Genomic DNA, 11879 nt, shown 5'->3' with positions numbered 1-11879 from the left:
AATTAAATAATAAAAAATTATTTCTCGTCTAATGCGACTAATAGATTTAGTCGGGTCGAGAAGAGGATTAAATTAAAATTAATTAAATCATTATTAACAAATAAATTAAATTGATCAAAATTATTTCTCGCCTAATGCGACTAATAGGTATAGTCGGTTCGGGAGAAAATTAGATTGAATTATCAGAAAAATCGAACAATTAAACAATTAAACATTTTACAAAATTAATTAATTAAATGTTATTTTTAATTTTATTCAGGGAGGTGTATTTTAATAAGGGATAGTAATCATGGGAGGTGTGATTAGTAAAGACTTAGGCCCAATGAACATTTGAATTCGTTTGGTTGAATGTGTGTGTGCGTATGGTTTTAGGGGTGTCTCAAAGATACTGAGCGTTTGATCTATGGACGCTATCATCCAAGGGTCTGCATGCATTTGGATTGAGGGAGTACAATAAGCGAAGAACAATGAATTAAGGATCACATGCCAGACCATGTGGCCATCGTGAGGCCACATGGCGAAGATCTAACGGTCGGTGGGGGACTTAGTTCCTAACTCACACAACCCATTCTCATTTTCACACTCTCGTTCTCTCTCTTCACTCCTCCTTCTCTCATGCTCTCAACTCTCTCAAACACAAAATCCAGGAACCGAACCAAACACCGCCGTAAACCACCCTATCCGCGTCGTGAAACCCAGAAATCGGATGAAGATCTCTATGATCTTCATCCTCTTCGCCTCCCCCTTCATCAATCAAACCCCAGAAAGCCCAGCAAGATGAAGATCTTTAAGATCTTCATCCCCTCCGAACCCCTCATTCAACCAAACCCAGAAAATCATACAAGTCATTCAAACCAATTACGAACCCTAACCCCCAAATCGAAGAACCCTAAGAACCTAGTTCGACCCAATAACAACATGCAATCACAAATCATAACATAATTTAAGAGCTAAGTGTGATACCAACCTTCCTTTGCCGTGAAATCCTCTTCTGATTCTCTTTCTCCCTCGATCTAATCCCTTCTCGTTTCTTCTATTTGCAGGTATGATGAAGACGAGTTCGTATTCGCGGCGCTCCTCACTCTCCTCAGAAAAATCCCCCCTTTCTTCCGTTTTTGTTCTTAGTTTATATAGTCTAGGTTTTGATTCGTATTAGGAATGTTTAGATTTAAGTTTAGAGATTGATTCAGATTCGATTGTAATATTCTGAAGATTTGTAACAAGATATTCTTCTGATTGTATGGTTATTTGATTTAATGCAAATATCTTTGATTCAATTCGTTTACGTTTTGATTTCATTTCAGTTTTTGTTAAGATTTAGATTCGATTGATTCTGGATTCAATGCTGAATTCGATTCATGTTCATGGGCCTGGGTTTGTTCGTTGGATGCTTGCTGAAGGTGATGGTGGTTGCGCTAGGGTTTCGCGTGGGAAGAAGAAAGTGAACAGGACTCGGGTCGGTCCTGACCCGGTCCTGATCCTGATCCAATACACCCACATGCCTGGCCCGTTACTCAATTGATTCTCTTAGGCCCAAACTCATTATCCTTTTAATTAGTTGATTTATCTAATACTGATTTTTAATATTAATTAGTAATTAGTAATAATAATTAGGTATAATACCACTAGTAATAACGTTAACAACAGCAATTAACGATAATCGCCTGATAATAATACTAATGACAAATCTAAAAAGAACAATAATAATTAATTAAAAAAATTAAAAATATTAATACTAACAATTAGTAATAATAAAATTAATAATAATAATCAACAATGTTAGTGAAACACACATAAAATCCCCAAAATCCAAGAGCTTTTATAATAGTTGGGCCCATTTTTTGGATCTCAAAAATACTTGCTATTTAAACCCCTATTTTATTTCCACCAATTTATAAGGGAGTTTTATAAGAGGTCGGGTTTAATAATAGATATATTAAATCCTATGGCTCTTAATTTTTAACCCCCTTAATAAATTAAAAAACGTAAATTATGTCGGGTAAATTTTGGGGTATGACACCAGTCCTTGTATGTAACAAACATCTTCTGAACAATACTTTTAATATTCTTATTCGCCGCTTCAACAACCCCATTCATCTTCAGTCTGTAAGGAAAAGAGTTGTGATATTCAATTTTGAAACTTTCAGAGAGTTATCTCATCATACATTTATTCATATTCGAGCCATTATCAGTGATAATCTTACTTGGTACACCATATCTACAGATGATATTATTCTTGATAAATCTGACCACAGCCTGCCTGATTACATTAGCATATGATGCCGCATTTACCCACTTGGTAAAAAATTTAATAGCCACAAGAATGAACCGGTGTCCGTTTGAAGCCTTGTGTTCAATCATTCCAATCATGTCAATGCCCCACATAGAGAAAGGCCATGGAGAGGAGATAACGATGAGAAGCGTCGGAGGCACATGAATTTTGTTAGCATACACTTGACATTTGTGACACTTCTTCACAAACTTATAGCAATCAAATTCCATTGTCAACAATAGTAACCCACTCTAAGCATCTTTTTAGCCATCGAATGTTCATTAGCCTGGGTACCAAATGAACCTTCATGTATTTCATGCATTAAAATGTCTGCTTCATGTCTATCCACGCATCTGAGCAAGACCATGTCATAATTTCTCTTGTACAAAACATCGGCATTGACGAAGAAACTGCCAAGTAGTCTCCTCAAATTTTTCTTATCTTTATTTGATGCCCCAAGTGGGTACTCTTGAGTTTGAAGAAAAATCTTAATATCATAATACAATGGCTTTTCATCTGTTACCACTTCAGCTGCGAACACATGAGCAGGTCTATCAAGACGCTTGATCGTAATCCAAAGTACTTCATTGTGAAAGTTCACTATAAGTGTTATATAATTATAAATTAATAAAAATATTTTGGAATTAGTAATTGTTAGGTGGCATTGACACGTTATAAGTGTACTGCCATGTCATTAAAATTTGACTTTAATTTAAAATTGACACGTTATCAAGTGTATTGCCGTGTCATTAAAATTTGACCTTAATTTAGAATAGCAACTAAAATTCAAATAAAAAAAAAAATCAAATTTAGGGACCAAAATTCATGATTTTAAAATAGAGGGATCAAAATTATATAAAAAAATATATAATTATAAATTAATAAAAATGACTTGGAATTAATAATTGTTACTATTGGCACGTCATCAAGTGTACTGTCATGTCATTAAAATTTGACTTTAATTTTGAATGGATTAAAATTCAAATAAAAATTAAATTTAGAGACCAAAATTCGTGATTTTAAAATGGATAAATCAAAACTAAAAATAAAAATAGAGGCACCAAAATTATAATTAAGCCGATAATATATTAAAATATGATAGATTTAAAAAATTATGAAAGTGATTCTTCCAGTTCCAGAAACCATAATTCTTCAAATCTTTTTATCAAACTATTTAATTATCATATGAAATCATTTACTTAAGACAGAAAAAATATATAATTCAACCATACACACTCAAACACTACCTTAATCTATAACAGACTCATACATACATTATACATAAGCAAACAAACAAACCACACAAAAAAAGTCTATTGCGTGTTTCTGTTCTAACCACAAATTATCAACGGTAGTAGACAAATTTGTAAAACTCCTTCAAGAAGAAGAATCACCACAAGTGTCATCCTCAACTAAATCAAGACTTATGTTCTTCATCACTTCATGCTTTTCATTCTAATGTTTCCAAACTTATTGATCAATTTGCACTGTAATTCAAACCTGAGTTTGAGTCAGAAATATTAAGGATCTATTTGATTAAAAATCATTGCATGAAGAATTAAAAATCTCATTTGATTACTGTGGAACTTGACAATATTAATGAGCACAAGTATACACCTTATAACTAAACAATAATAATTTTATTGGCCAGTGACATAAAACAAACAATAAGTAATATTCATACCTGAAACAGGAATATAATTCTTCATTCCCTTGGCTTCTTAATCGTCATGGCTCATATTGTGACTTGGTCATTTATTCCTATGACAGGGATGTGAGCAATTTTGGACCAATGTCTATGAGACGAAATATATCGGTCTCTCATCGAAGACGGTATACTAAATCCGTCTCTGACCCATTTGAGACGAAAAACTCAACCACTACGACTAAACTAGATCCATCTCCATTTCCATCTCTAACAACATCAGTAGTGTGAGTCATTAAAATATCTCTAATTAATTTTCCAACATGTTCTGGAAATTATGTGAGTTTTGAGCAACATGATAAAATCAAGGTTTGCAAGTAGTAGAGGTTGCATATGGTGTCAGACAACCTTGTGATTTCAGTGTCAGTGAGATTTAGATAGCGCAACTGCAATAAATTGCCAATTGTTTCGGGTAGAGTAGTAATGTTTCTATATCTTGATAATGATAACACACGCAACCTTCCAAATGTGGGCAGCACATCATCGACCACCTTTCTGTGGCATGTTGTGATGATCACGCTGCTTCCAGTTTTTCCACTAATCAACAGAGATACAAGTTCGTCCCAATCAGAATATTTGTCATTCCATAAGTCATCTAACACAAAGAAAAATCTTTTATCCCTTAAATTTTTCTTCAACTCAACTCGAAGTAATTCAATATTATCGGTTTCCCATGGTGTTTTAGTGACAGATTCAAGGAACGCTTTGGTTACTCTCAAAACATCAAAATCCTCTGATACACAAGCTCGTGATGTGAGATCAAAGTGCTTATGAACGTTTTCATCATTATGAGCAAGTTGTGCAAGTTTTGTTTTTTCGACACCTCCCATGCCTACAATTGCAAGCACGCCTATATTGTTTTGGTTAGTACTGCTTTCTGATAGGAACATGTTCATTATTATCTCTGTCATCTTTTCTACCAACCATGACAGATTCATTGACCATAGAACTTGAAGGTGTTCTATGAGAAACTCTAGCACTTCTAGTTTGCAAACCAAGGGTATATTTGTGTTGTGAAAAAAGTTGCATACTTTCACGCATAATCTTCATTTGTGAATTGATCTCTCCATAGATGTTTTTAAAAGGACAAGAAACTTATTAGTTTTGTTTGCAGCTTGCGTCTGCTCCATCTTGCATCCAAGGGAATGATAGCCAATTTGGTTATGCAAATCTTCAGCATCAAAAACAGCATCTTTTAAGTCATCAAGCCATTGTTTGACAGACACTATTAGAAATACCCGGATTACCTGCGGAATTTCCTGCAAAAATAGTCTGCAGGAATACTTGCAGATTTTCCTGCAACATTTCAAAATAAAATAAAATCTCCCGCGGAACACGGTTTTGTAGAAAATTCCCCATAAATACCTGCGGATTTTGCTGCGGAAATTATATTTTTAATAAAAAACCAAAAAGATAAATCCGTAGGTAATTCCGCAGGAAAGTTTCTGCGAATTTGATGCGGAATTTTTAAGTTGAATAAACATCTAAACTAAAATAAAAATTTGCAGGTAATTCCGTAGGAAAGTTTTCTGCGGATTTTGTGATTTTTTAGTAATATTTTTTTATATTAAAAATAATGTAAAATATTTTTCTTTTAAAATTAAATGTTTTTTTTTGAAAAAACTTAATTGATTTAAATGTTTTTTTAAATAATAATATATTTTTTTAATTTAGTATACTTTTTCAATTTGTATTTTGAAAAAAAGTATGCAAATTTTGAAAAATAAAATTGAAAAAAAGATATAAAAGGATTTAAAACAAAAATCTGATAAAATATTTATAGTAGGAATCGAACTTACTATGTACTTTATATTGGAACAAAAAATCTACTAGTAATATAATACCTTAAATTGATATTTCTCTAGAATAAAATTTATGTATAATTTAATAATTTTTCTTTTTATTTAATATATTTATTTTTTATATCCTAACCCAAGTGTGTTGCGGCTGTTTTTAAGGAAGAAGCTACACTCAGCCTTACACTCTTTCGCGTTGATTCTATTTTAGTAAATAATATTAAAATTAGACAAATACTATTTTATTAAATTAAAATTATGAGAAAATGAGTGATGTACTGACGGTACATAACTAATCACCACCATATATCTAATTAAATTATTCTTTTATTTAAAAAAAAGTTTAATGACATGATAAATTGATGACTTTTTTTTTATAGGACACAAGTGCAAAGATTATGTGAAGAAATAGTGGAAGCCTAAAGCCAAACCCCTAGATACAATTGTCAGTAATCCTGCTCAAGTCAATAATGTTGCAGTGGATCATAGGAAACAGGAGGAAGAACCTGAGATTGCAAGGCAGCCTGAGGAGAATGCTTGGATAACAGTGAGCTCTTCAACCAAAGAAAGAGGTAAAAAAATCCTATCTGAAAATAGCCCTGAGATTAACTGTATGAATGGATTTGAGGCACTGGAGGTTTTGAATGACCTAACAGTGACCTTGGATAGGGGACCATGCTAGCTTCATGGAATGTTAAGGGACTTAACAAATCAGGCAAATTAAAAGAGATCAATTCCCGTCTTAATTCTATTAAGCCTGATATTATGATCCTAATTAAAACTAGAGTAAAGTCTACTAAAGCTAGCAAGATTAGAGAAAACCTCAACCTATATGATAATTACCTAGATAACTACCAATATCACGATAATGGTAGAATCTGGATCTCTTGGAATGACAGGAATATATATGTGAAATATGTTCATAGCTCTGACCAGTTTATTCATTGTAAAGTCTTTGACATGAAGGGTGACTTCAAATTCTGGCTGACTGCTATCTATGGTAACAATCACATTGAGCAAAGGAAGAGATTATGGAAGGACATCACTAATATGACACCTAATTCTCCAGAACCTTGGTGCCTAGTTGGAGATTATAATAATGTTACTAGTGCCCAAGATAGGTTTGGAGGAAGAATGGTCGTGGAATCTGAATATAGTGATTTGCAGGACATGATGTTGCAAGCAGGGCTCAGTGAGATGGATAGCTGTGGAGACTACTTCACTTGGTGTAATAGACACACAGTGGATCCTATTCATTCTAGGATTGATAGGCTCATTGGTAATGTGGATTGGTTCACTAAGTATAGTGTCTTAACTCTGAAAATCCTAACCCCAAGTGTTTCAGACCATGCCCTGTTACTTTTGATAGATAGAAACCAGATCAAAAGATCTAGCAGATTCAAATTCTATAACTGTGTCACTGATCTACCAGGTTATGAGGATGTTGTAAGTAATAGCTGGAATAAACCTCTAGAAGGAAGCCCTATGTTTACTCTGTGGGGGAAATTACAAAGACTGAAACCTGAGCTAAAGCAGTTTAGTAAGGGCCTGACCAACATGAAGCATAAATTCGAGCAGGCTAGGAAAGACTTAGAGCAAGCCCAGATTGACCTCAGCTTAAACAATATGGATGGTAGTAGGATCAGTAAGGTGAAAAGTTGCACTGAGGAAGTGATTAGGCTTCATGACCTTGAGGAACAAATGCTGATCTAGAGGCCTAAAATAGATTGGCTTAGATTGAGTGATGACAATAACTCTTACTTTCATGCTTCTATTAAGGCCAAGCACAGGAGCAAGAGTATGAACATGCTGAAGAAATCAGATGGTAGTATGGTGTCTGAGCAGTCTAGCATTATGAGTGAAGTCATGCATTTATATCAACAACTTATGGGATCCAAGGATGATACTTTGAAGCATGTGGATATAGAGGCCATGAGGAGAGGTAAGCAAGTCAGTCCTAGTCAAAGAGAGTACCTCACTAGTATTGTTACTGAGAAAGAGAACTGGAATGCTTTGAAGGGTATTGGAGACCTTAAAGTTCCAGTTATTGATGTTTATGGCTCAAAATTTTTCAAGGCTAGCTGGAATACTGCCAAGAAGGATGTGATAGCAGCAGTCCAAGAATTTTTTGTCAAAGGCAAGCTGTACAAAGCTTTCAATAGCACAATTGTTACACTAATCCCTAAGCATGAACATGCCAATGAAGTGAAAGATTTTAGACCTATTGCTAGATGTACAACATTCTTTAAGATCATCTCTAAAGTCCTTACCAACAGATTAGGCAATGTACTGCCAGACATAATTCATCACAGCCAGGCTGCATTTATGAAAGGCCAAGTGATTCAGAACCACATTCTTTTAGCTTTTGAGCTTATGAGAGGCTATGACAGAAAAGGTGGAACACCTAGATGCATGCTTCATATTGATCTTCAAAAAGCATACGACATGGTGGACTGGTCAGCATTGGAAACTATTTTGAATGAGATTGGCTTGCCAAGTAAATTCATTAATTGGATCATGCTGGGAACCACTACAATCAGTTATAGATTCAATATTAATGGTGAATAATCAGAGATCTTGAAAGCAAGGAGAGGAATAAGACAGGGAGACCCAATATCCCCTCTCTTATTTGTTATTATTATGGAGTACATGAATAGAGTGATGGCCAAGATGATCAATAATTCTAATTTTCACTTTCATAGCAAATGTGCAAAACTGAATTTAACTCATCTTACTTTTGCTGATGATATACTGTTGTTTAGCAGGGGGATAACAAATCCATTGAGGTGCTCCTTGAAGCCTTTTCATCTTATTCAAAATCTAATGGGCTCATTGTCAATCCAAAGAAATGCAAGGCATTTTTTGGAGGTATGGATAATGCTACCAAGACAGAGGTGATGAAAGCTACAGGCTATATGGAGGGTCATCTTCCAATCAGGTACTTAGGCATTCCTTTATCAAGTAAAAGACTGAATATGAGCCACTATCTGCCCTTGATTGATAGAATTATCAGTAGAATAACACACTGGACAACCAAACTGCTGAGCATTGCTGGCAGAATTCAGCTGGTCAAAAGTGTGGTTGCTTCCATAGCTCAGTATTGGATGTTCAGTCTCCCTCTTCCTGAAAGTGTCATCAAGAAGCTTGACTCAATTTGCAGGACTTTCATATGGTCTGGAAAATCCACCCCTAGCAAGAAAAGCCTTGTGGCTTGACAGAAAGTGTGTAGGCCTTTAAAGCATGGAGGACTGAATATCTTAGATTTGAAAACCTGGAACAATGTTGCTCTCCTAAAATGCCTATGGAATATCAGTATGGAAGGTGATAGCCTATGGGTCAAATGGATTCATACATACTACTTAAAGGGTAGAGATGTTATGCACGACAACCATGGAAAGAATTGCACCTGGATCCTAAAAAACATCATGGCCAAAAGAGAAAAGCTAGGTAATATAGTGAATGTCTAGAACAGCATGATTGCCCAAGGTAAATTCAAAATGATGCAGGTCTATGAAGCCTTGAAACAGGATAGCAGCACTGTTGACTGGTATCATATGATGACTCACAACTTTGCAAGACCTATAGCCAAAGTAATCCTGTGGCTGGCCTGTCAAGACTGATTACCTACAAAAACAAGACTGAATCGGTTTGGTATCCTGCAGCATTCCTATTGCGAGCTGTGTAAAGATGCTGATGAAGATCGTGACCATTTGTTGTTTAATTGCAAGGAAACTGGGTGTATTTGGACCTTTTTTCTTGACTGGATGCATATGAAGGAGGATAGCAGAGTGGATTTCAATTGGATAAAGAGGAAAACAAAAGGCAAAGGCTGGAAAATGGTAGTGCTCAAGGCAGTTGTAACTAAAGCTTGCTATGGCATTTGGATGTATACAAATTCTAAGATTTTTGGAAATGAGGGGATAGCTAGAGATATTCATTTTGTTACTAGAAACATTATAGATTCTATTGTCTATAGAGGGTGGATGAAACCCAAATATATGACCCATATAGTTAATAATCTCATGTAATTAGGCTCAATTTATGGCTTATAGCCCTGCTTGTAAGTGTTCTTTGAAATAAATAAAAGCTTTCATTTCAAAAAATTGATGACTTTCTATTGAATGACAGTGTAAAACTGTGCACTACCTTTTAACTCTAAAATTATTTGTATTAATAAATTACTTTGTGTGTACATTAAACATCAAGATAATGATTTCATGTATACCACTAAAGTCTAAAAAACACATACTTCAACTCAACCCTAACATAAAACGAAACCTCAGAAATTGAAATCCAACCTCCGCTAATACTTATCTTAGAAAACTGCTCTCGAGAGAAATTGAAAACGAAACCTCAAAGAATCGCGATTGAGAGAGGTCTCATGAATCTCGTTACTTCCTCTTTCAACTCAGGAAATTACCCTAACTCTATATTCCAAATCTCTCACAACGATGTGAACTTTCGCAATCGCAACCACCTATCGAATCTCCTAACCCTAGCTTGTATTTTCCCCTTTCATCTATGGTAAATTCATCTTTTGATCTTCCTAGTTTTGGTTTGAAATTTTCAATTTCTATTTCTATTATTGAACTCGGTAGGATTTTTACTGATTTTGTTATTCTTGTAGTTAAACTTGTGGGATTTAATTTAGTTGTTAGGAAAACGCTTACAAATATGAATGAATGAATTTATTTCTTGACTCTTGTTCATGTTTCTGTTTGGGGGTTTACCCTTACCATTTTCCTATGTTGTGAATGTTACCATAGAAAACTTGATAATGATGATAATATGTTGAGGTTAATCTGTGAAATAAAGTAGCATTGTACAATGATTCGTGTTATTGTTCTGCAGGGCGCAGTTAGGTTAGTTCTTAATGGCTGATACATCTGGAATGGCTGAAGAGGAAACACAAGTGTCTTCTAGTGACGAGATTGATCCAAGGATGGATGTCTATGTGTGGGACATGGATGAGACCCTTATACTTCTCAATTCCTTGATGAAATCATCCTATGTCGAGGCTTTTAACGGTCTAAAGGATGTGCCGAAATGTGTCGAGCTTGGGAGGATGTGGGAAAATCTCATACTGCTGCAATTGTGATGATAATTTCTTCTATGAACAAGTAAAGTTTGGCTTTCTATACCGAAGATTTTCCGTGGTTTGTTTTTAGTGATGGAGTTTTTGTGTTGCAGATTGAGAATTACATTAAGTTGTTTCTTGATGTTATGTCCAAATATGATGATGGAAGGGACCTATTTGATTATGACTTCAACAAAGATGAATTAGGGCCCCCACATGATGATGTCAACAAAAGAAAACTTGCTTATAGACCAAAAATACTTGCAGGTAAAACTTCCGGGGCACTATCGGTATAGCTACTGACAAAGTTTGGGTGACAAGGAATTTTACTTGTTGAATTATTGAGTATTTATTAAAAGCCTGTGTTTTCTTGATGGAATGGTTTAGTAAATACTTAATTACGTTCTCTTATAATCTATGAAGCACGGGTACTAGAAACTAGAAACACGACACTGACGGCTACACAGTTATGATTATGATTATGATTATATCTTCTTATGCGATCATGTTTTCATTCCTAACTTTCATGACCATTGGTGACTAACTCTTTGTAGTTAAAGCCAATTAAGAAAAACTAATTGACTCTTAATATTTGATGTGTTTAATTTACTTGCAACTTATAGATGGGAATGAAGATGGAGTGAATGAAATACAAGAGATTCAATCCAATATCAAGTAAATTGATGATGAGTTGAATTCCATCAACACTTATTTATTTTCTTTGCCAGAAAATAATGGGATAATTGACTATGAGTTGAATTCTGACAAAGCATGAGCTAGCTGAAGTGGAAGATTGATTGGATGTAGTTCTAATATGCCCTAACTGAATAGTTAGTTAGTTATAACTAGTTGTAATAAAGCTTGTAACTGAATCGTAACAAACTAATGAATTCATAGCTTTTTCTTCTTTCTCTTTCTCTCTGCACTTTTTGTGTTCTCTTCTTTCTCCATCAATGGAGTTTTTCAACATTCATTCATGACTTGCATATGCTTAGATGGTATCTGAGCAGGTCCTTCCTGCTCTGCTCT

At 34.7% G+C, this 11879-nt stretch overlaps 2 protein-coding genes across 2 annotated transcripts; one reads left to right on the top strand and one right to left on the bottom strand.

Annotated features, from left to right (window-relative positions):
• Positions 1-4252: 4252 nt before the first annotated feature.
• LOC131597857 (putative disease resistance protein RGA3) lies at positions 4253-4873 on the bottom strand. The gene has a single exon (XM_058870520.1). It carries the CDS (start codon positions 4871-4873, stop codon positions 4253-4255), a length of 621 nt encoding a protein of 206 aa, XP_058726503.1.
• A 5773-nt stretch (positions 4874-10646) lies between these two features.
• On the top strand, positions 10647-11529 carry LOC131597856 (eyes absent homolog). The gene is made up of 3 exons (XM_058870519.1): positions 10647-10840; positions 10942-11117; positions 11474-11529. The coding sequence occupies exons 1-3, from the start codon at positions 10647-10649 to the stop codon at positions 11527-11529; spliced, it is 426 nt and encodes a 141-aa protein (XP_058726502.1).
• Positions 11530-11879: the final 350 nt, after the last annotated feature.

The sequence above is a fragment of the Vicia villosa genome, linkage group LG4, assembly GCF_029867415.1.
Source record: "Vicia villosa cultivar HV-30 ecotype Madison, WI linkage group LG4, Vvil1.0, whole genome shotgun sequence".
NCBI lineage: Eukaryota > Viridiplantae > Streptophyta > Magnoliopsida > Fabales > Fabaceae > Vicia > Vicia villosa.
Note: the sequence above shows the minus strand (reverse complement) of the source record. Positions and strands in the feature narration are given on the sequence as shown.